Raw genomic sequence first — 26,580 nt, 5'->3', positions numbered from 1 at the left:
ATCACCTGATTTAGCTTGTTTAACCTAACCGAACCAGGAAGCATTAGTGTGGTTAATCTGCTGGTAAAATAAGCTGGGTTGGCTAATCATCAGGTGATCCTTTTAATTACGAGTGTAGGGTAAACACCTGTAGAACACCTGTACACGGACCTGTTATACAGTACATGGGTATTGTTATGTGACTAGCAAATGGATACAACAGCTAAATTCTTATGTAATGAACCTGATTTTTATAATATATATTAAAAATTATATTCCTAATAAAAATTAATATCCACATAAAGAAAATTGTAGGCCTACAACAATCACGTGGCCTTAGGAAAACAATGAAGGTGAAATACAATATCAATATATCCTAAACCTACATGAAAAGCAATAAAAAATTAAATGTGTGATGATAAGATGATAATAATAGTCAGGAATAATATAAATATCACAAAACTCAGAATTATCTTTTATAAGTAATGAAACCTAAGTCGCTGGAGTCGGGGTTCGGAACTGAGTCAAAGGGTTCGGTTGATGAGGAGTCGGAACAGTGTGATGACCATGTAAACAGTGCTACAGTGTGTCGGTGCCTGTGTGGTTCTGTGACCGTATTTGAACATTTATGTGCGTTTTAGGATAGTTCTTAACACTAAGGGTATATATTAGGTCAGTTATAAAGGAGTTGTGAATATTATGGCGTCTGTATCACCCTCTGACCACCTCAATACTGCCCGGAAGAGGTTAGAAGAAGCTCTCGGCCCTGACAAGAAGATGAAATATTTCTACCACATGAAACAGTGGTTCAGAATGAGGGTAAGGACCTTATTAGGGTAAGGACCTTATTAGGGTAAGGACCTTATTATTAACACACTCCTGGTACTCTTTCATCACTCCTTCTCCGTGTTGTGTTGTTTTCTTTTGGTTTAAGAGAGTGGAGTAATGTTGGTAAGTGTTTAGTGTGGTAATGGATCACCTGATGATTAGACACTAGCTTATTTGACCTGATGATTAGACACTAGATTATTTCACCTGAAGATTAGACACTAGCTTATTTCATCTGATGATTAGACACCCCAGCTTATTTCACCTGATGATTAGACACCCCAGCTTATTTGACCTGATGATTAGACACTAGATTATTTCACCTGAAGATTAGACACTAGCTTATTTCATCTGATGATTAGACACCCCAGCTTATTTCACCTGATGATTAGACACCCCAGCTTATTTCACCTGATGATTAAACACTAGCTTATTTTGCTAAAGGTGTAGAAGAGGGTGACCACCAGAAGGAATTGTTCGAATTGGTTGAAATTCTATCTACACACTAATATATTAAACACAAAACTGTAAACGACAATGCTTAGAACCTAATAGAACCTGACCTAACATACCCAACCTATGGGTATGTTAGGTCAGGTTTTATTAGGTTCTATGCATTATTTTGTATTTATTTTTTATATAATGCTAATAACATATTAAACACAAATGGAAGCGACAATGCATAGAACCTATTAGAACCTGACAATCTTTATATTTACACTATCCCGCTTCACAATTCTCCTCCCGGCGCCATTTTTGTTGTTTAGTTAAGCTGAATCCCTGTTCAAGAGACATTTCCTAAATGATGGTAAACGCTTCCACGTATTCCTCCTCACCATTGCTGATGTATATCAACCTCAATATTGAGGTAAGTGGTTTAACACATTAACACGACAATGCATAGAACCTGATAAAACCTGACCTAACATACCCATAGGTTGGGTATGTTAGGTCAGGTTCTAAGCATTTATGTTTCCATTTTTGTGTTTAATATATTAGTGTGTAGACAAAATTTCAACAAATTCAGACAATACCTTCGGTGAATTTATAGTATCACACCGGTCTTTATTTGCGCATTAAAAATATGTATCTCGTAATGTTTACACAATTCTAAGACAATTTTCTTCTATGATATTTCCACCGGAAATTAAGGATAACCAAGATATTAATTTTTCAAGATTATTGCTTTTGCTTAGTCACAAGTGTCACCATGATTTGTTTACTCCGTTTTCCCCCTTTATGCGTCTGGGGCATGCACAATGGTTTAGGGTAGGTTAGGTTTTCTTGGTTGGTTGGGAATATAATTTGTTATTTATTCTAAAAAATAAATCCAACTTTTTCCATTATGGCTGTTCGGTGGGGGAATCCACAAAAACACGTGATTTCCAGTGGAAACAGGAAAAACCTATTTTTAATATCGAAATAAAGACCGGTGTGATACTGTACTATAAATTGTCCATTCCTTCTGGTGGTCACCCTCTTCTACACCTTTACCGCCAATTTCACCTGATGATTAGATAAGCTTATTTCATCTGATGATTAGACACCCCAGCTTATTTCATCTGATGATTAGACACTCAACCTTATTTCACCTGATGATTAGACACCCCAGCTTATTTCATCTGATGATTAGACACCCCCAGCTTATTTCACCTGATGATTAGACAAGCTTATTTCATCTGATGATTAGACACCCCAGTTTATTTCATCTGATGATTAGACACCCCAGCTTATTTCACCTGATGATTAGACAAGCTTATTTCATGATGATTAGACACCCCAGCTTATTTCATATGATGATTAGACACCCCAGCTTATTTCATCTGATGATTAGACACCCCAGCTTATTTCATCTGATGATTAGACACCCCAGCTTATTTCATCTGATGATTAGACACTAGCTTATTTTATCTGATGATTAGACACTAGCTTATTTTATCTGATGATTAGACACTAGCTTATTTCACCTGATGATTAGACACTAGCTTATTTCACCTGATGATTAGACACTAGCTTATTTCACTTGATTTGACATTTTAATGCTTCATTGGGGGAGGGTTAGGTTAGGTTAGGTTAGTGCTAGGGGGTTTAATTTTATGGTGATATAAGTCAGGGGGATTAATCTTTAGGTGTTTCTAAAATTTGGTTATTGTTAATTATAGTATTATATACGCTGTGGATATTTTGCCGTGACTGGCTAAGTTCCTTTTAATACTATTTTACCGTGAGTGCACTGTGGTTGGCTGATCATCCATTACCGGCAAACAATATCACAAAATTTCCACAACATTCATGTTTTCTAGAGATGTTGTTTTAGTAGGAAATAGAAATGACAATGTACAGATTAGGAAGTTATGTGAGGTTAGGTTAAGTAAGGTTAGGTTAGGTTCTGTGCATTGTCGTTTTGGTATTTTTCACTTTCGGACATAGCGCCCCCGAAAGTTATAAACTATTGAATCATTTAGATCTCGCCATTCTGAGCATTTTGAACCCACATATACATGGCGGAAATGGATAATAGTGACACAATTGAATTTAATTGATTTTAAGTAGTTTTCAGTCTTCGTCTGTGAGGAGATGTTATCGGCACATCATGCATGTGCAATATTGAGTGACGTCATCCAGTCGTGACCAATGAGGTATTGATATCTTCACGCGAATTTTTTTCAACCAATCACATTTGATTTTTTTCAAAGGCAGCAGCCTGGGTAATTTCATTGACCGGTCTCACAATGGCCAATTGGCCATGGTGGAGGTTGGTTATCATTTGTGCTCCTACGATTATTTTAAGTTTATTGCCGAGTTTTACGAGAAATACAATTATTCTATCCAATTCTTACTTATCCCTGGTCCTTCCACTTCTAACTTAGGTATTGTACTTTAGGACATGGCGCGCCCCAAAGTTTTTAACGACTGAAACATTTAGTTAGTTTGAGCTAGGCTTACGGGGGTTCCAGAGGCAGAGCTCCCGGCTAGGGGTCAGGTTAGGCCTACCGGGGGTCCAGGGGCGGAGCTCCTGGCTAGGAGTTAGGTTAGGTTTTGTTAGGTCAAATGACTCGTTTTTGTTTTCTCCCCCACCCAAAAACCCCGATTTTCCAGGCTCTCCCCCATTATTTTGTGTGTGGGGGGGGCAAAGCTATCACTTTCCACCAAAAATGAAGGTCGGATTCGTTTAAAACACACCAAAATACACTGGGAAAAACATATTGGTCAACCCCTAGGTACTCATGTACTAAAGTAAAAATTTACCGTCATTTTGATATGATAAGTCAATCAGAGCTCACTCATGGGAAAAGAACGTTAGTAAGAACTTCGTCGGTCACGGCAAAATATCCACTGCCTATTATATAATGGACTTCTCTCTCCATATAATCCATGAGATGTGAGATTTTCACATTAACGGAGCTTCAACATAACGGACTTTCATTTACATACGTAATGTCCAGTAAATACAGGTTTCACTGTAATATAAAAATAAAATAAAATCACAAAGCAGAGCTGTAAATAATTATATTTTACTGTATATTTTTTTTTTTCAATCACAGATAACAAAAGAAGAATTTGACACAAATGCTCGGGACCTGTTAGCTCTCAACTCAGTACACCTACACAATGAGTTCCTGCTGGCCATCCTCACTAAGTGTCAGCTGTTCACCTCTTCCACCTCGGCCTCTCGCTCCGAAACTCACCACCGTCACGATGATCAAGTGAGTCTTTGCTGCTTAATGTAGTATTTTGATAGATAAAGATACACCAACATGTCTACAGATAAAGTTATTAGCAATTTCTTTTGGTTAATGTAGAATATATGTTCTACAAATTGGGTTAATTAAGATACTGTACCTGTATTTATGTAGGTATAATTGATATCAAAATACTTGACAAACTTGTATATAGTATTCACTTCATCTGACAGTCTTAGTCATTCATTTATTACACATTTATATGAAAGAATGAATCATTTACATTAGAGAGGAATAAACCTTTTTATTTATTTTCATTTAGGTGTCAAAAATATCAGTTTAGTTGGCAGAAAATATTTGAGAATTTTCATGTTGTTTTGTAAATGCCATCTTAACACTTGTTGCCAATATATTTAAGATTAATCTGGTTTGTGTATAGTAGATTGTTATGGAGGCTTGTAATGGCAGAGGATTGATCCTGGCTATGAAACTTTAATAATTTCTGGTATTTAAGAGCATCAGGTGTACAGTATTAGGTTAGTTATTGGTCAGAATCTGGGTACAAGACCTTCATGTACAACCTGCCCAGGGGAAGATTTTGACTGGTGAATGAAGTTTACAAGAGAGAGAGACACACAACCGGATGTTTCTCTCGGTTATGGTGTCTACATGACTTAACTCAACTCCTTTTGTCATCAGCGTATAGAGCCTGGAGGAGGAGTGGGAGCAACTGGGACTAGAGATCACGCCGCTTCTGTTAACCTGTACTCAACGACATCTGCCGATCGCAAGAAACTCAAGCCGAAGAAGAAGATTAAATCTAATCGACCTTCACATGATGTACGTATGCTGTGTGTTTTTTATTATTATATGTACAGTACTGTATATTAGAAGGAATTTATGGGATACTGTCACTTGCTAACTATACTGCGATTACACTACGTTGATTAGCATCATTGTATATGACACAACATTTTACTAGAACATCAATTACATAATTATATAATAAAAGAAAGAGTACAGAATTGAATAATAACATTAAGGATACTAAATCAATATTTTTTATGCAACACCCAGGAGTGGACTTACTCAACTAGTAACCCTGACACAACACAAGACTGTGCAAACTTCCACATGTACAGTGACTTTAGGTGTTGTAGAAATATGTACAAAATGTACTTAAATTAATTTTAATTGTGGGAAGCTCTCCTATGTTATGTTGATGTTACTGGTTGAGGAGACCATTATGGATACTATAGGTTAGGTTAGTTAATCTTAAGGTGAAATAAACTAAGGGTTTAATCTTCATGTTATCCAAGAGTATGTACAGTATTTATAATATTCTTAACTACTATGTTTGTATATAGTGTCTCCAGTTAAAGAATATTAGTCATTTTTACTTAACCAGATTTGTCATTTTCATCTTTTTATTTTTTCAGAACAATTTTGAGGCAGTGAGTGTTCAAGATATCGCTGCCACAGCCACATTACACGAGCCACAAGCCATCACAGATGCAGGTGCTGGTTACATGTCTCGTTCCATGTGTTTGCTGGACACTGGACCCCTCAAAGGTCGCTTGCTCCTGGCAGCCTGGGACCACGGCATTACCCAAGTGGCAGATAATGTAGCTAGCATGCTCCAAGAGGCAACTCAGGTGTGGTATATAATTCACCTTTTTTTGAAGATTTAACCAGAAAAAAGTGGTAAGGGAAAATTATGTCATATAGAATAATTACCGGTACATCTTTGGTATTCCTGCTTGTTGTATATGAAAACTCAAGGAGGAAGTTTAGGGTGAGGGTGACACTGTTTCAATTAGTTGTTTAAAATTTGGTGACTTATCCTTGACAGACCTGCAATGGTGTCTGACAAGCACTGTTAGGGAGACAGAGACTAAACAAGAGCACAGTACAAAAAGATTTTATAGCAGTTGGATCAACTGAAAAGTAACCATCTCAACTCACTTCACCAGATGATGAACTAACCCAGAACAGTATTACCTTGTGGGGATAGTGTTAGGTTAGCATGAGGGTGGTTAATCTGTACAGTGTTAATATTTGCACATCATTGTCGTATAGAAAAATATTAAACTGAAACTCCCCGACTGTGTGTAACGTACCAAACCTAATCTAACCAACCTATACAACTTACTATAATCTCTCTAACTGAAACATCAATCATGTTGCCATATGTCAGGATTATTCAAAGCATTCAGATGGATTTTTTAGTATTTTCAGAAAAGGATTCTGTGGATAACTCTAGTGAGATTTGCTGTAGTAGGATATGATTAAGTATTACCAGGTATTTTATGGAAACACAAAATATAGATATTATTTTTTATTTTACAGCAGTGTTTAAAGAACATACTGATGGCCGTAATAAGCAGGCGACGTGGATACCGTATAAGAGAAGGGCGCTTCATGCACTCACTGGGCACCACTCCTCCCAACCCTTGGTTGAGAAACACTGCTGGTCTTAGTGACTGGGCATCAGAGAGGTAAATATTATATATAGAAAATCATTGATTAAATCAGCATAAGTGGCAGCTGCATTTGTGAAATAGGAAGACTCCACAAGAGCTATCATCATACAATCATGGCTAACTCTCACAAACGTGGACTAATTGCACTATAGGCTGACAGAGGTGTCATTCAGGACTAGTGGGCCATTTTTTCCCACTAGTCCTTGTATTTACCCAACTAGTTATAGTCTTTTGGCCCACTAGTCACTTGGTATTTCAAAAACACCTGCAGTATTTTTAAGAATTAGGAAACAGATCACATGCAATTTTCAAATGGCCTGCCAAGCTGATTAAGGATCTGCATTCAGAATTTTTATTATTTTAATGTAGTTTTAATTAATGACCCTTGAAATAAAAAATTAAATTTTGGAATATTTAGAACGTCAATTACGCTGTTCCGGTAAGTTTTAAATCACCTTTATATAGATCTTCTCACAACTATAGACTAACTTTACCACATTAGCGTGTTAGTTTTTATTTTCCATAAAAAAGCCATTTGTCGCTCCGAAAACGCCTGACCTATTATCTTGCATTTCGCCAAACATGGTCATGATGTAGATTTTGTTCAAATTTCATACAAAGGTACTCTTTTACATGCTGATTAAGGATATGGATTCATAATTTAAAATTTCAAGTAATTAGTGTTAATTAATGACCCTTGAAATAATTAAAAACTTTTAGAATATTTAGAATGACAAATAAGTTCTGAGGTCACTAGATTCTTCACACTGAATAGTACTGTACAGTATTTTATCATATACAGTACTGTATTACTGGATTTGTATTATATCACCATAAATGAATCACCGGACAATATATGGTAGACACTCCAGCTTATTTCCCCTGAAAATTAGCCATCATAATGCTAATCCCAGTTAGCATTAGGATGGATAATCTTTGAGTGATCTGTAAAATTGTCTGTTATTCACTAATTTAATTTATTTATTTTTTCTTCAACAAGTTTGGGGCTGCCCACGGGTGAAGGCGGAGAGGCCGGGGACCGTCCCATCTGGCCCACCGTAGATTCGGCTGAGCAGAACGCAGCTCACCTAGCTGCATGTGCTCCTCAGATAGACACTCCTCTTCCACCAATCACTAATATGGATCTCTTTGAGGCACTCCAGGTGAGGTTGTCTCTTGATTACCTCCAAATGGTTTTGGGTAGAATAGGTTGGATTGGCTTATACAGTATTAAACTTTGGTTCTTTTAAAAAATGGCATGGATTTCTTTGCTTTCTTTTTTTTCTGGTGCATTAAACCGGGGGATTAAGCAGATTTATAAACAAATAGTATTTCTTATACTAATTTATTCAATTTTACTTAATCCACAGAAACAAAAAAGTGTTCTCCCTTGTCACTCAGTGTATGCACTGGGCATGGAGAGAATATCTTGTCGGTTGTGGCATCCTGGATGGGGAGAAGTGGAACAGGAGGCCATAGCTGCCCAGGAGTCCTCACTGAGAGACACCCTGAAGGAGACTAGACTTGCTGCAAATCCAGTTACCTGATTTATTTTTAAAGGTAAATGATTTAATGAACCGTAAATAAAAATCAATTCTGTATTGATGTCAAGATACTGTACTAAGAATTGTCTAACAAATTTTGCTGTTAAAAGCACAGTTTTGGCATGAATTAGTTAAAGTAAATGGATAACCCAATCTTATTACATTTTTATTTATGCCTGAGAAAATGTAATTGCAAATAGTAATTTTTTTCAAATATTCAATGTTATTTATTCATAAAGAGCTGTACAAATTTAACAGCAACAAATCTTTGAATTTTATATGCTTACAGTAAGCTTAAGTTGTCCTCAATCTTTAATGGAGGAGTGAGTAGTGTATTTGTAATTTCACTGTACATTACTTCGTGTTAACTTTATATCTGTGTATCATACTACAGCTTGCATGTAAATAAACAAACTCGTACAACTGCAGTATTTATAGAAACACGATTGTATTTCATCAGGAAGTAATGAGAGGGTTGGCATTGCTGCTTCTCCACAAACATTACTTCCTGATGAAATACAATCGTGTTTCTATAAATACTGCAGTTGTACGAGTTTGTTTATTTACATGTAGAAAGGTGATGGAACTTAAAAAAATGTGTTCTTTAGGCTCTTTGGAAAACAGGAGGGGGGGTGCAATGGATTCAAGGTTGATTATGGGGAGGGGGTACAGCTCTATAAATATTAAGAACCACTGCACTAGTCAACAGTGAAGGTTGTGGGTAGGGGGTACATGAGCCCACCCAGCTGGGGAGGATTGGGAGGCACTGTAAGCTCCACCCACCTAGAATTTTTTTTTTTAAATCCGATTTTATTATGGGTATTTTTGGCCATTTTGAAACCATGTGCACTTGGTATAGGATATATTCTGAGGTCAGTAGTAATTAACTAAAAAAAAAATGCCCGAGTACAATACTGCATTAAAGAAAGAGTATTGGAATTTTCTTATGTATTGTGATCATGGAAACTAGTAAAGGGGTTGCGGGAAAATTATCCGTTTCGGCCATAATCTTGAACTCATCAATTGTTCAAAATCTCAGTACTTCTGAACATGTTGATTAAGGATATGTTGTCAGAAATTTTATATCTGGATAATTACTTGTCTAAATGACACCTTTTAAATTTTCATTGTTCTTTTGCAATGCCAATTACTTGCCCATTGTCTTGGTTAATGGGAAAAATTTTTGTGTTAAACCATTTATTCGGAGAAATCAGAAAGCAGCTGCTCACTCTTAATACACCTAACAAAAATAAATATTCTTGATAAAATTATAAAAACGTCATGAACCACCACCACATAACAGTCCTCGTTACAAGTGCACACTCACATGCATATCTGTCATTATAATTTAAAAAAAAATAAGTTCAGAACTGATTACAGTACTCAGTAAAAAATTTAAATATTCATATTTATAAATAAATTAAAATATTAATCAACACATTAAATAATAATAGAACTAGGTTACTACTACTACAGGTATTACTTAAACAGTGACCAAGTATAGTATTAAACTAAAAAAAAAAATAGTGGCACTGTTTTTATACAAAATGTTATGCTTTTTATGGGAAATTTTGTATAAAAATAGTGCCATGTTAAAATTTTTATGAACCTTTGCTTTTAAGATAAGAAACTCTTGTGAACCTGTTGGTAATAAATAAAATATCATTTTACGGCCATAAAATATCACAAACGAACTTTGTATCATGAGGAATGATTAACTTGGGATATGAATTGTGCTTTTCAGCCCAAACGAACCTGAAACAGAAGAACATTAGGACATTAGAGTATATATATATTCTATCGAATAATTTAAGTATTATGGGAATGACAAGGATTTAAGAGAATTGATTATTGAACAGTACATTTCTGACATCCTCATGACTACTGGTCCTAGAGAAGTCCTGCAAGACAAGCTAAAAAAAAGTTAATCTGACACTTTCACAATGTGGCTTTAAACACCAAAGAAAATTACTAAGAAATATACTTCAGAAATGAATGAACGTGAGACTTTCAGAGCCATAACACAAAGACTTTCTACTCACTCTTAAGTGTACACTCGCCCCAAAAAGTATCGTTACGAATTTGATAACACTATGTGACAACAGGAGTTAGTGTTTATTTTTAAATTCATCAGACACACACCCACACACCCCCCCACCCCCATAAAGATACTTTATGAAGTGTGTATACAGTACAGTATAGTATGTATATCATTATTTGTTAACATTTTAGGCAATAAAAAGTATTACTGTATCTGTATATAGATATCAGTTTCACTTAACCTTTATAATAAATAAAGTTTGTGAGGCTGGACATTTAGATAAAGGCTTTCTAATTACATTATATACAGTAACAGGGCAATTATTATTTCAGAGTACTGTACAGTATGTACAGATTTACTCTACTATAGCCATAAAATATAAATGACCTTAATTGTCGAACTGTTGTGCGTAGTGAGAATTTTGACTCCGCTCATTACTGTCTTATGGCCCTGTTCCACCCTTACATGGGCGAAACCACAGCTACTTGTACGGTTCTACTCTCAGGCTGTTTCTCACCTCTCTCCACATTCAAACTTCTGTATCTCCCAGGGCAGATCAGTCCTAAAGTCCCACATTAGTGCCTCTAGCACTGACTGAACCTAACATAATTTAGGTATACAGTAATTTGGTTATACAATAGTATTGGTAAACACACAATTGTATGAAAGAGAAGATTTACTGTATATAAAGTAATTTCCACCAAAAATGAACAAAAACAAAAAAATTAATCCTATTTAACACAAATGTCAATTGTGTTTTAAGGCATAATCAGACTATTTATCCCCATTTGGCATGACTCACACACATACACAAACATATTCTGTCTATATGAAAAGGCAGTGGATACGTTGTTTCTCAAGATTGGCTTTTTGATGATTACAAATCTAAAAACATTTCTGCCCGTCTCCTGTGCATACTTTGGATATTAATGACCTTCAACCTTAAAAGCTACTGCAAATAGCATCACCAACCTTTCACTACAACCTGAAAAATCCATTAAATATTACTGTACTGCAGGTAAGGATCATCACTACCAACAGCATAAAAATTTAGCCCTAGAGTTCAAATTCAAGACTGCCTCAAAAGGGCTTCATAAAATTATAGTAATAAATCACATATAACAACAGACCATTTAAGTACAGAAACTTTAAATCATAACAGGTACAGTACAGATCACTTTCAAAACTAAGAACCTTTTCAGTTTCTACAGAATGATAAAAATAATAAACAATCTGATTCATGTACTGTAACTCAAATTCCTAAGACACCCAATATGTGACTTGTTCTTACATAGTCTTCCAAGTGTAAAATGCTTATAGTGTAGTTGCTCAAAAAACTATCAACAAAATTGTGCTGAGAAAATATGACGCAAAGGACGAAGGATTTTGACAACCCTACCAAGACAACAGGAGTCGCAGTGTTCATTCTGAAATTCATCAACTCCCCACGTAAAGATAGTTTTTTGAGTGACATGAACAATAAATGGAAAATAATTTGTATTCACACATGTCCACAATGCAACTTAAGAGATTATTTGTTATCAGTAACTGAACTGAACCACAGCCAATGAATACTGTACTGTTATGCTTAACCTCTTAACACCCAGAGATTCTTAACACAAAAACTGGAGATTCTATAATTCAGTATGTATTTTAACTTCCACAATAAAATATTGAGGGCGGTGAATGTCTAACTATTTATATTGTCACAGGCTGTTAAATGTATCTTTTTTATCTAATATCAAAGAATTATTACATAAATACACACACAAAAAAAAGCAAAGACAGTTAATCTAAAGAAATAATCAGTGTAACTGTGCTACACAACCCAAGACTATTATGTTCCACTGACAAAAATCATAAACTTTGAATCTAAAATAACAAATAAATCAAATATTCAGTGTGCTGATGTAAGGCTCACACAATGTGCCATAAAAATGATGCGACTTACCAGAGTACATCACCTTGTACCAAATCAAATCACCTTAAAGATTGAGCACCTCAACTTAATTCAACTGCTGATTAAATGCCCTAATGCTACCTGGAGTGTTAGGTTAGTGATTAATTGTCAGGTGAAATAAGCTGGGGTTTCTCATCTTCCCAAGAATCATTAAATCCAATACAAGTGTACCCCAATTTACAAAAACTCTTAATTACAATTATTTTTTTCTTAAGTTATGACTTTAAGGAATGCAACCTTGTTGTAAAACAAGGTACAATATACCTGTTTACTTAAAAGGTGGAAGAAAGATACAAGCAAGTAGTGACTAATTCAGAGTCAACCTTCTATGTCTTGGTCATACACCCAGTATATTGCTGCCAACAATAGCAATCAGTATTATCCACTCTCTTGTCTAGTATTTGACGACAAAGTTGCAGGAGCTTATAAGAGTGCAAATGTACAAGAAGAGCAGTTTGTGCCAAGAACATTAAATGCACTTTTTAAATAAGTTATAGGAACAACGACACACCATGCAAGCAATGACCATCTCCTAATTGACAAGTCATTCTTCAATATATATATATATATATATATATATATATATAGTGTGGCAGATGATACACTGTGTCAACACTCTCCGTATCTTTTTCACTGTTAAAGAAGCTGTAATATTGCACAACTTGTTACATGAATTTGATTGATATCTCTTATATACTACTGTACTACACTCAAAGCCAAAATATTGATACAGTATATTGATATATATTCTATCATATATTTGTTACAAAAATACATGCCAGTAATAAGGAAAGTTATTTATTTTTATGACATGGCTATTATGCTTGATGTTGCTAAATACCTGAGTGTAATGTTTATCTCAAGTAGTGTGATAGTTATCCATCCATACACTACAAACTTCAGACCTGGTGACCACAGTGAGGCTCCCCAGAGACTGAGGTGAACCTGTGACTGCACTCACTCACAATACATGTTACTCAAAAATTACTGTAATTTAATTTCTCTGATTAGTTTGCTATGCAGTGATATAGTCAATGCCACAAACAAGACCATTCACACTTAAGCCTTTGCAGATCACCTTTAGATTATCCCCTAAGTAATGTTGGTGCTATACAAATTCAAGCTGGTTAGGGAGGGAGGTGTTGACCTCTGGTGAGTACTTGGGGGTGTAATCTTCAGGTGATACACAAAGGCTAAAGTGTGAAGGGTCTTGTTTGTGGTCTCAACTTCACTACAGTTACTTCCATGCTAAAACTTCAAATGAATTAATAAGGCAGAACAGTTGACTGCCAGCCACCTTACATTCTCTAATACTTTTATATAAGCTTAATATACCTAGAAACTTGTATTTTGATCTTATTTTCATAAATTTCCATTTTATAATATATATTTTAATTTGTATATGAGTATTTAGTGCTGACTATATATATACTGTACTTGTATATGATTATTATACAATGCATTTATGATTTAGGTTCTGTCAACCCTACATTGTACTGTACTAACAAACACAATAACAAATCTATTGATGTTGGAGTTAAGTTCCTGTACAGTCACTCAAAAAACTATTCCCACAAAATTGTGTTGAAAAAATATGACAACGGAAGGAGGACTTTGACAACCTCACCAAGACAACAGAAGTCAGTGTTCATGCTAGAAACATTGCCCCCCTCCCCCCCAAGTAAAGATAATTTCTTGAGTGACTGTACAACAAATCCACTTAAATTAAACTATTAAACTTAACCTCTTATGGGAAAAGTAAGGCGGTGGTTCAGGATCTCTTAATACATTATAATCGCCCAGAATCACACCTTTCAGTTTTGAATAATTATTTCTGTTGATCATAGTGATAGATAATTGCTATTCAGTACAACAAAATGGCATGCAGTGATGGAGAGATACTCATATCTTAATAAATAATAACTGTTTTGTGTTTAATACAAAGACAGTTAGTTGCCCGAGAGCCACCAGCATAACTTAGACGTCACTACTGGCCGATGAAGATTTAACAATAATTTTGACCGTGTAGCTCTGTAAAATAAAATAACACAATGATGAAATGGAACATCATGAAGCAAGACCAACAGCTTCTGTAGTATAGATCAGTCATTTTAGTGAACTCTTAACTCGCCCAAAAATCATGGTGCTCTTCTTCCCATGTGTGATAGTTCAACCTCTAAACTTTTAGCTTTTTACAGGTAAATCTGTTTAGTTATTGTGTGTGTGTGTGTGTGTGTGTGTTGTTTTGTGTACGTGTGTGTGTCCCAGCTAAGCCATGACAAGCAGAAATGGTTAGGACACTAATGATATCTGGTCACTACATCTCAGCCATATCTCTTACCTGTTGTGTCATGGCATTAACCATAAATACCGCACACTCATGACACTTATCAAAGGCTCTAGCTGAACAAAAGCCCATATATTTTTAAGCAATTTCTTCACATAATACTCATTAATGCCCAAATTTCAACAACAAATATCTACGAATGACGGAGATAAACTGTATAAAAGGAGGTGTGACACGTGTGAGCCTCGATACCTATCAAGACCCACAAGAGAAAGATGCAGTAAATAAACCTTTCGTTCAGATAATATGAGAGATACCAAGTGTTGAATAAGCTACATTAACTACCACGTCTCTACGGTATTACAAATATTCAGGCACATAACTTTTGGGAAGCTTCAAGCCGCCACCACAAAGGCAGTGATGGAACCTAGACCTTGGTCGTGTCTCCTCCGGCTCTCCGTTGTTGGAGTTGCTTGAGCCGGTGACTACAGTAAACGCGTAGGAAGATGGCCATAAACACCATGAAGATCCCGAGCACTCCCATTAGACTCACAGGATGAGAGTAGATGAGGCATGACAGGAGGATGGCCAAACCCTACGAGTGAAACAAAACAATATGGGATTACCAACAGTACTATTTTGTACATTTTTCACACATGCATATGTAAAATATATCTTTGAACATCTAACTGAGGCTATTCACACTCTTAGCCTGTAAGGATCACTTGAAGATTACCCCCCTCAGATAAGTCTGGGGTGGTTAAACACAGGCTGGTTAAGTTGAGGAGTAAAACAGTTAAACATCATGTGAGCACTTAGGCCTTAGGGCGGTGGTTCCCAAACCCATGGTCGAAAGGGTGTTCCTGAGGGTCGAGGAACGGTCTCGGAAAAGAAAAGGCAAAATTATGAAATATTGCAATACTGTATTATAATTGGATCACATCACTGGCACAATATTTAGAATTATTGAAATACTAAGTAAAGTAGAATAGTTGTGGTTGATAAAGCATCCATATACACTGAACATAGTAATGTTCGAGTCTGTTCACGTCCAATACTCGTGCACCAAGCAAACCAGCGAGTAGCCTTGACCCTGACACTCCTTGCTCAGTTGCAACGTTACTACGTTGCAGATGGATGAAACTGTAGACATAGCAGGTGACCCTCAACTCATGGTATTTGTAAGGTAGAGAGAAGACAGCATCTGTAAGAATTTCTCTTTTGTAATGCTCTATCAAGTACCACCACTGAAGAAGACATCTTCAATATGATGAACAATTTTCTCAGGAAACATGATCTAGACTGGTTGCATTGTTTGGCTGTGTACACTGATGGCGCTCCGTCAATGATGGGAAGTTGTGGGGGTTTTGTTACTCACGTTAAAGCAGAAAACCGTCATATCATAATAATTCACCGTTTCTAACATCGGGAAAACCTTGCCTTTCAGCATTTGCAACCACACCTCCATGTAGCTCTCAATGATGCTATCCAAATTGTGAATTATGCCAAGGCTGGGGCTTTAAATTCATGTATTTTCCATAAAATGCATGAAGAGATAGGATCACATCACCAGGTCTTGCTGTTCCACTCTGATGTCCGTTGGCTCTCTCGAGGGAAGATTCTGAGCTTTATTCTACTAATTATTAAAAATTATCACCATACAATCGAAACTCAAAAGAGCTCACTCCAACAATAAAGCAGCATCACATTAGCCACAGAAAAATTTTGATTTTGTTATGGAGGCTACCGAATTATGTAATAAAGTCTAATTTTCATGAAAATTTGTGTTTTTCATTTAAATTAATTCAATAAAACTATATGAATAAACACAACATATGCAAATGATTGATAATTAACACTACATTTACCCACAGTTAGGGTCACCAGGTCAGGACGAGATTGTATTTAGGGTCGCAACCAAAAAATGTTTGGGAACTACTGCCTTAGGAGGTTAATCTTCTGAAGAACGATAAAGGCTAAAACTATGGTTTCATTCATGGACCTAGTCTCGACTATATCACTGCAACTTACAGGTATTAAGCGGCACAAGAAAAGGTCGTTAAATCTAACCACACGATCACTTTCAAAAAGGTATTATGAAAACGAGAGTAATTATTATTTTGTCATAGTGTTGTGTAACTTGACGGTGAGGTCAAAATGTTGGCTCCCACCTGACGTATAGTCATGATGATGATGAAGACGACAGGACCAAAGAGGGAGATGGTGTGGTAGATGAACAACTGGCCAGTGGCGGAACAAATCTGTGAACGAATAATTCTCTTAAAAATCACACACACAACTAATGGGAAACAGGAGCTGGTGGCTTGTTTAATCCTACCATTATTCCTCAGGAGTTTAACCCTTCAAAGAGTCAAGTGTTAGCAGTGGAGTGACTAAAAGAAGACCTACAATGTACAGTAGCGTCACACTGGAGAACACCCTTCTCACATCTAACCCGGTATCAAAACCAGGACACAGTAGTGAGAGGCAAGGCAAAGGTGTTATACTACTGTACCACCAACATTCCCTGTACAGTCAACTACTAAAGCCCATTCACCTCTCCCCCCTGAACCACGAACCCCCAAGAGATTCAGACTTATGAACCAGAAGCAGTAGACGGATACATTATTCTGTCCATAATTGCTTCGGATTCATGAGTCTGAATATCTTTGGGGTAAGTGGTTCAGGGGAAGAGGCGAATGTACAGACTTTAGTGGTTGACTGTGCATGAAGTATTATCAAGAATCTTAACACCTGTCAAGTCAATAAATAAGATATAATCATTATGCCCATACTTGAAAATGATAAGAATTTACCGAAAGAATGAGGCTGTCCCAGAAAAACGCTGGATAGGTAAGCATGAAGTTAAAAGACGTAGAGAAGCCTCCCTGCTGCATCAGAGATGTCGTGGTGAAGAGGCAAGAGAAGAGGTTAACACCGCACATCATCTGAACCGAAGACATCTTGTGCTGAGAGAAGAGCTCCCCTTGCCAATTGGAGGTGAAGGCGTCAAATGACATGTAACCTATGAGAATGATGATCCCAGACAAGGTGGTGCTGCTGCTCGAGTCTGTCAGGATGAACAGAGTAACACAGATCAGTAATCATACTCTACATTACAGTTTTGTATATATATAAGCACGGACACACACACCACACACACTCGCACCACACACACACACTCTCACCACACACACTTGCACCACACAAATCCTCTCACCACACAAACACACTCACCACACAAACACTCACCACACACACTTGCACCACACAAATCCTCTCACCACACACACACTTGCACCACACCATACACACAGTAAGCCTTCTACCATATATACTCTTTGAATAGTACAAGTTTTTATGACCAAATTTGGGGGGGGGGGGGAGAAGTGGGAGAAGTTAACTTTTGCAAAGCTTGGCATCATTAAGCAGCATGAGACTCCCCAAAGGATGTGTGGGAGTCAGAGTGACGTCTCCACTCCACCTACAAGAGTCCCCTTAGCCTCAAAAGGGATAAGTGATGATGACTAGGCATGTTCTTCAGGATGTGGTGAGTGTTGTTTAATTATTTTGTACTGATATTAGTATTGCAGGAATTTTTTTGTCAGTGATACATGTGTGTTTGGGGACTGGCTGAGAATGTATCCCATTGAACTCTATATTATAATCCTCCCTATTTACACTAATACACCTAGCGATGGGTTTTCAGGAACCTAACTCCATCATATCTCGAGGTTTTCCTGTAATACTTTCCTGGGGAAATTTTAACTACTATAGCCTACATTTGATCTTTTTTCAGTACATGTTATTTCACATCTTGTTTCAGTAGTGGTAATAATATTTTGTGTGCTATCTACAGTACGTACTGTACATTCAACTACAAAAGTCCATTTGCCTCTCCCCCTGCACCACAAAACCCAATATTCAGACTTGTGAACCTGAAGCACTAGACCGATACATTATTCTATTCATAAATTTTTGAGGTTCATGAGCCTGAATCTCTCGGGGGTCCATGGTTCAGGGGGAGAGGTGAATGGACTTTAGTAGTAGACTGTACATCCACCGGTATATCACAGTAACCCAACAACTGCTACCATAAGACCAACTGATTGATTGATTGATTGACTGACTGACCGATTGATTGTGTATAGATCATCTGGCACAGTAACAGTTAATCATGTAATGCCATATTCACTTGAAAGGGTTTTCATTTAACCCTTTCACTATGGGGGACACCACTTTTAATATTTCATTTTACTAATGGCAGATGATTTTATTCAGCAGAGGGGAACCCATACACGAGGGTTGAACCCGGCATAAAATTACAGATAAAAACACATAATATTCAAAACTATGCTTAAAATATTATAAATTACAGTATTATATTTATAAAGGGTCTGGTTTGTGGTCTTTACGACATCATTGGTCTATGGACAACACTATGTTTATACAGTGTCTCAAGAAAATATATGCACACACTGCCTGACAGGTTTTTGTGGTGATTACATGAATGCTTGGAATACTGTGTACCAGCAACACTGTCCTCACTCGTTGATCCATATGCGAGGTCCCCCCAGAACATTATGGGGCACCTCACACATCAACAAAGAAGGACAATGTGGCTGTTGTATTGCAAGGAATCGAACAATCACAAATATCTGTAAGCTATTGTATATACATTTTTTGTGACACCCTGTATATATTGAGCAAGGATAATAAGCGAGAAAAGGCAAATGAAAAATGGACTGAGGATGTAGACAAGAAGAGTATATAACAAAGATGAAAACAGTCGTGATGGTAAACGACTGAAGACAAAAATCACATACTCCCTTTAGATTCAGTCGACCCCAGCAGGAACATGGTCATGCCGAATGATATGAGCACAGCGGTCACATACTCAAAATACTCGTACTTCTTTTCACTAACAATCTTGCCCATTATCATAGTAGGAATAATTTTTGAGGCTTTGGCCAACACCTGTAGAAGAATGAGAAAAATGTATCTCATTTAATTGTTGAGATAAGATGATGGTGAATGACCTGTGATGCTTCTGCACGCACGACCCCTCACCAACCTGGCCACAAGCAGTAAATAATACATAGTCAGGCCAGCAAATGTGCTGCGTACAGTTCCCATACCAGTGAACCAGAGATAAGGCTATACAGTACTTTGAACCGCTAAAACACAAGTTATTACAGCAAAACCTCTATTTAATGGACTACACAGAGAGGGATGTCTGTTATGTCGAGGGTCCATTAGATGTGAAGCCTTCATCTAACCAACTATATGGAGATTAATGTCTGTTGTATCTAGGGTCAGTTAGATGTGAAACCCGCCCACATAAACGGATTATGTAGAGAGCAAAATAATTTACTTGGTGATTTTACTGTACGGGTACTGTACTTCAAGATCACTGTCCACTGCCTCGATATATCCATTCCTGTCTCATGACCCTCACATAGATAATTACAAGTAGCTACCACAGTTCAGTCCTCAGATCCTGCCAACTAAGAACATCACTTTGGGATGTGGGCAGGAAGATAGGTCACCGGAATCTACTCCCTAGGCTATAAAACGAGATCTCGCACTTTAATCTTCCATTTATAACCTAACCAAACCATTGTTATATATCTGAACTGTCTAGGCACATAGGTAACTGTGTACTGCCATGACCTACATACAACCTAACCTAACTGCATAGTTTATATACTACATGACTATTCAATTGTAAACCCTTATGACAATTGTACAAATACTTAATAAATATCATCAACATGCTTATTATTACAAGTTGTTGACAAAGGATTAATGATAATTCCTCCTAGGATAAAAAGTGGGAAATGGATGAAGAGAATAATTCATAAATTTTAAGAATATATTAACAGTATTTTATTCATATCGGTTGCTGCTGGCCGCTGTTCTTCATTAAATACAGTCCTGTACTGTACTTGAAGGCAATTTTACGGAAACACGATTAGCATAAACCTAAGAAATTCAGGAGTAACAGCTCTTGTTCATTAAGACAAGCACATACTGGACAGGATAATGGCAATATTACACAACACTGATTGATAACACCCATTCCTACCTCCCCAACCACTCTACTTGCTTGTTATCATTTCCTCTCAGACACCACAAGTTGGAAACGTAATTAAACTGGGAGTCTTAAGAGTTGTGTTAATTGTTTGAGACTCTACATGACATCACTACTATAGAAGCCTCCACACAATGGACTTCTCTCTCCATATAATCCATTAGTGGGGGTTTTCACATCTAATGGAACCACAATATAAAAGACTTTCTTATCTACATAGTTTGTCATATGGAGGTTCCACATCTGGAGGACCCTCGATATAATGGACTTTCCTCTCCATATACAGTAGTCCACTAAATAGAAGTTTCAACGTGGGTCAACAATGGAGGTAATTTACTCACCTGTGTATAATTCACTCACCTGTGTAGGGAAGGTGACATACTTGAGGGCTTCGTACTGACACCAGGAGCTCATGATGTTGGAAAACGAGCAATAGGAGTACTTGTAGATGGGTGCTGTGTGTCGAGGCTGTCTGGTGAAGCCGAGGTAGGTGGCCGCCAGCAGGAACGCCAATATACGATTAACAAACACCAAGAACTGAGAGTCCCTGAAGTGGCCGATGTTGCCCTCTGAGCTCTGGTACTCCTGAAGAAAGAAGATAGTAAATTACTTCATGATATTCCACCAAGAAATCTTTCCTGTGCTTGTGAGGTACTGTATGATGCCCTCCAACACCACACCCTTGTTCCTACCTTGCTCCATACAGTAATACAAAAAACCTGCTTCTCAACTGAAACTAAAACATTCTAGATAACCTGATGATTAAACAACCCCGGATTATTTCACCTGAACATTAACTACTCTAATGTTAACCTAAATTAACCTAACCCGTCAGATAGTAGTATTAAGGTGTTTAATAATTAATCAGGTGAAATAAGGTGGGGTGTCCAGTAATCAGGCGATCCAACCAGGAATACTGTACTACAAAGTATCTTATTCTTTTTGACAAACATACAATATATAACACACACACACACACATCTTGACATATAGGTTTTGTTGAACACATTGCTGTACAAACCATCAACCAACCTTTGTCATAATCTTCTCCTGCAGGACGCCCCACGTAAGGTATGAAGCCTGAAGACCCAGAAAGCAGAAAATGAGTTGTAAACACTTGCTTGACATGCTCCGCTCTGGTGCTGGAGTTCTGGGTGCTGGTGGCAAGTCCGTCGTCACCAGCTTGTCGTAACCCTGCCCGTATACGCATGACGTGATCAACTTGGACAGTGTGCCCAAACCTGTGTGATGAATCTGTCTATAGTTACTGTATTATTATGAGAGTTAATGTATGCATTCAGTCGTATTGGTCAATTTACCATTCCTAATACAAACTATAACACAAATAGACAACACCAAAACATAAGAGAATAAAACTCCTGCTGCATTCTGTGTTTCCATACCACCACAATTCACTCACAAATAGTTTAGGTAATAATCCTTACTATAATGGGCGACTGAACTTAGGTTGTTAGGTTGTTATTGTTAAAGCTAGTGGACTTGGAGGCAGATGTTGTAGGCCTGGAATTAATCCCATTTCGTCTAACACCAACACCAAGTTGGATAAGTTTAGGTTTAGGAGGGAGATAGGAAGAAACTGGTTCACAAATAGGGTGGTGGACGAGTGGAACAAGCTTAGCAACTTTGTAGTAAGTGCAGGAACTCTGGAAAGTTTCAAAAGGAGGCTAGATAGATTCATGGATGATGGAGAGTGGTAGTAACTCTCGACAGGAGCTGCCATGCACAGGCCAACCGGCCTATTGCAGGCTCCTTATTTTCTTATGTTCTTATGTTAACACACCTGCCTCTCATCACTGCATCCTGGAGTTCAATTCCCAGGTCATGTGAAAGAGGGATTATCCAGTGTGACCCTCCCAAACATGGAAGATACTCTGGGTACTACTGTTTCCTCCTGTACTAACACTGGACAATGAAGGTCATAACAGACCATTCCAACCATCCTGACTGGCTAGTGATGATAATGATAAGTACAGTAATTTAAATCCATTTCCATAAAACTGATAGTGAAACCTCTATTTAATGGACTATATGGAGATGAAAGTCTGTGATATCGAGGGTCCATTAGGTATAAAACTTCCATCTAAAGAACAATATAGAGATGAAAATCTGTCACATTAAGGGTTCGTTAGATATGAAACCTCCCCATGTCACAGATTATATGGAGAGAGAAGTGCATTATACAGAGGTTTCACTGTATCCACATTATTCTCCAGGAACTAACACCTTCTGGAAATCAAAAGTTTCCTTCACATATTTCCCCATAAAACAGTTCAGAAACACCAGGTAGCTACAATATCATTATGATGAGGTTCGTCAAGTCAAGAGTATAACTTAAAAAACAGCAAGACAACGTGAAGTGACTAGATATTGGAGGATCACACAGATAACATCAAGTAATTGTACCACATTAGGGCCTATTCTACAGTATATTAGAGAACCTAACCTAATCATAACCTTACCTAAACTAATCATACCTAATCATAACCTAAGCTAACTAAATCATAACCTAACTTAATCATAACCTAACCTTTTCCAGGTTATGTTTACTAAGAGAATACAAATGATAGATGAACATCCTACAACGTTCCTGCTTATAAAAATCTCACCTGCTCTTTCAATATATTTAGATTTCTTGAAATACTGAATTAAAAAATAGCCAGGAATGAATACGGTAGAGTAGCAGAGAAGATTTATCGTCAGGCTGCCCACCCATGAGTCCACCACGCTGTACAACACTGAACTTCCCGACATCTTCACTCACGTCTGAAAAATATTAAAGTACCGAGATCACTAATGGGGCTCCGTATACCCTAAGTAGCCATACAAGCTATAAGGAACACCAAGCAACACTATAGGAGCATCAATGACCACTATAGGAGCATCAAGGAGTACACAGGAGCACTATAAGAGTACAAAGGACCACTATAGGAGTACGAAGGACCACTATAGGAGTACGAAGGACCACTATAGGAGTACGAAGGACCACTATAGGAGTACGAAGGACCACTATAGGAGTACGAAGGACCACTATAGGAGCATCAATGACCACTATAGGAGCATCAAGGGCCACTATAGGAGCATCAATGACCACTATAGAAGCATCAATGACCACTATAGGAGCATTAAGGGCCACTATAGGAGCATCAATGACCACTATAGGAGCATCAAGGGCCACTATAGGAGCATCAAGGGCCACTATAGGAGCCACTACACAGGAGCATCAATGACTACTATAGAAGCAGACCACTATAGGAGCATTAGGATCACCACTATAGGAGCATCAAGGGCCACTATAGGAACACAAAGAGCCACTATAGGAACATCAAGGGCCACTATAGGAGCATCAATGACCACTATAGAAGCATCAATGACCACTATAGGAGCATTAAGGGCCACTATAGGAGCATCAATGACCACTATAGGAGCATCAAGGGCCACTATAGGAGCATCAAGGGCCACTATAGGAGCATCAAGGGCCACTATAGGAACACAAAGAGCCACTATAGGAGCACCGGGGACCACTATAGGAGCACCGGGGACCACTATAGGAGCATCAAGGGCCAATATAGGAGCATCAAGGGCCACTATAGGAGCATCAAGGGCCACTATAGGAGCACCGGGGACCACTATAGGAGCATCAAGGGCCAATATAGGAGCATCAAGGGCCACTATAGGAGCATCAAGGGCCACTATAGGAGCACCGGGGACCACTAAATGAACACATCACATCGTACCGAGTGGGCTTATTAACTCCTAGGTACGTTACAGGCGACAAGACTCCTCTTATGACCACTGGGCAGGTGTCTGGGTATGTCGACAAGTACCGTTTCCTTTTTTGATAAAGTAATTAAAGTAATAAAGGTAATAATGAATGTGGCAGGTCTGAGTGTCAGTCGGTGGCAGAAGTTTGTTGACGTCCACACTGTGTGACGTCACCACCTGAGCCAGAGACTACTAGCTTAAAAAAAATTGTTTTCTTTTTTCTCGTATATACTTTGTTTGTGTGTAGATAGATAAATAAATAGGAAGATTTACAATAGCTGACGCACATATATCTATCTCTCCATCTAACAATCATATCTAGACAGTACGTCCATAACTGTTTCCCCTTGGATCACATTATAGTCATATATCATAACTATAACATAAATTTCACCCCAACGCATAAATAATCAACGTAAAGACAAGTACAGTTTATATGTCAGCACATCATTATTTAAACTATCACCACACATACAAATTATTACTACAGTACATCACTAGTACCACATGTTCACTACAACACTAGTACTACATGTTCACTACAACACTAGTAACACATTCACTACAACACTAGTACTACATGTTCACTACAACACTAGTAACACATTCACTACAACACTAGTACTACATGTTCACTACAACACTAGTAACACATTCACTACAACACTAGTACTACATGTTCACTACAACACTAGTAACACATTCACTACAACACTAGTACTACATGTTCACTACAACACTAGTAACACACACTGTACTACAACACTAGTATCACTACAACACTAGTTCATGTTCACTACAACACTAGTATCACATGTTTACTACAACATTACTTCACCACAACACTGTATCACATACTAAACATTACTAGTTCACTATAACACTAGTACTACTTGTTCACTACAACACTAGTAACACATTCACTACAACACTAGTATCACATGTTCACTACAACACTAGTACTACATGTTCACTACAACACTAGTACTACATGTTCACTACAACACTAGTAACACATTCACTACAACACTAGTACTACATGTTCACTACAACACTAGTAACACATTCACTACAACACTAGTATCACATGTTCACTACAACACTAGTAACACATTCACTACAACACTAGTATCACATGTTCACTACAACACTAGTACCACATGTTCACTACAACACTAGTACCACATGTTCACTACAACACTAGTACCACATGTTCACTACAACACTAGTATCACATGTTTACTACAACATTACTACCACATGTTCACTATAACACTAGTACTACTTGTTCACTACATCACTAGTACGTTCACTATAACATCATTACTATCTGTTCACTTTAACATTCCTGTATGAGAACCTCTTCCTACATTTTGATACACGATTGTGTATAACTACATCGAGGGTGATATACCAGAGGAGTAAGTTTATTAAATTACGAGAATGAAGTCTTATATTAACCAAGATATTCTCAACATTGCTGAGAAGTTTATTGAGCCGGAAATCTGGTCTGTTTTAAAGGATGTTATTCACGATAATGTTATTGCGAGTATACTCCGTCACAACCTACAGGAATCTGTATCGCAAATAAACTCCACAAAACAGCCAAACACTGCTATCGGTGATAGGTGTTTTGCCTTGACCGAACTGCTCGGGTCTCACGAGTACGAGACCGCGAAAACACCAAAAGATGCACGACGTTCAATCCTGCAGCTTGTGAAGAAAATTAATCCATCGGATATTTCAAAATTAATTAGCTAAAAAGTATCTCAAGAGAAAAAGGCAATGGAGGAGAAAATACAGGAAATGACGTCAACACAAGTGGCGCGCGACCTAAACCAGCGATTGTTCTCGGGAGGGCTATTATTAGCTGCTAAATACCCAGTCGTTCAGCGTGT

At 37.5% G+C, this 26,580-nt stretch overlaps 2 protein-coding genes across 6 annotated transcripts; one reads left to right on the top strand and one right to left on the bottom strand.

Annotated features, from left to right (window-relative positions):
- The first annotated feature begins 537 nt into the window (after window positions 1–537).
- Window positions 538–12,341, top strand: LOC121873337 (transcriptional adapter 1-like). Of its 4 annotated transcripts, XM_042376861.1 has the most exons (8): window positions 538–798; window positions 4,353–4,514; window positions 5,190–5,330; window positions 5,930–6,145; window positions 6,840–6,988; window positions 7,974–8,136; window positions 8,344–8,533; window positions 10,262–12,341. In XM_042376861.1, the coding sequence occupies exons 1-7, from the start codon at window positions 679–681 to the stop codon at window positions 8,518–8,520; spliced, it is 1,128 nt and encodes a 375-aa protein (XP_042232795.1). In that variant the 5' UTR covers window positions 538–678; the 3' UTR covers window positions 8,521–8,533; window positions 10,262–12,341. The 4 variants fall into 4 exon arrangements, with proteins under 4 accessions (XP_042232795.1, XP_042232796.1, XP_042232794.1 ...); XM_042376862.1 differs by lacking the exon at window positions 10,262–12,341 and having other exon boundaries at window positions 6,843–6,988; window positions 8,344–8,670; XM_042376860.1 differs by lacking the exon at window positions 10,262–12,341 and having other exon boundaries at window positions 8,344–8,670.
- Window positions 12,342–14,734: 2,393 nt separating this feature from the next.
- On the bottom strand, window positions 14,735–24,870 carry LOC121873335 (adenosine 3'-phospho 5'-phosphosulfate transporter 1-like). 2 transcript variants are annotated; one of them, XM_042376858.1, is made up of 8 exons: window positions 24,655–24,870; window positions 23,527–23,683; window positions 21,932–22,140; window positions 21,260–21,484; window positions 19,632–19,782; window positions 17,622–17,875; window positions 16,977–17,066; window positions 14,735–15,400 (listed from the first exon to the last, which is right to left on the bottom strand). In XM_042376858.1, the coding sequence occupies exons 2-8, from the start codon at window positions 23,669–23,671 to the stop codon at window positions 15,233–15,235; spliced, it is 1,242 nt and encodes a 413-aa protein (XP_042232792.1). In that variant the 5' UTR covers window positions 23,672–23,683; window positions 24,655–24,870; the 3' UTR covers window positions 14,735–15,232. The 2 variants fall into 2 exon arrangements, with proteins under 2 accessions (XP_042232792.1, XP_042232793.1); XM_042376859.1 differs by lacking the exon at window positions 14,735–15,400 and adding an exon at window positions 15,414–16,009.
- Window positions 24,871–26,580: the final 1,710 nt, after the last annotated feature.

The sequence above is a fragment of the Homarus americanus genome, unplaced genomic scaffold, assembly GCF_018991925.1.
Source record: "Homarus americanus isolate GMGI-L3 unplaced genomic scaffold, GMGI_Hamer_2.0 scaffold32929, whole genome shotgun sequence".
Taxonomy (NCBI): domain Eukaryota; kingdom Metazoa; phylum Arthropoda; class Malacostraca; order Decapoda; family Nephropidae; genus Homarus; species Homarus americanus.
The sequence above is the reverse complement of the archived record's forward strand: the minus strand, read 5'-3'. Positions and strand labels throughout refer to the sequence as shown.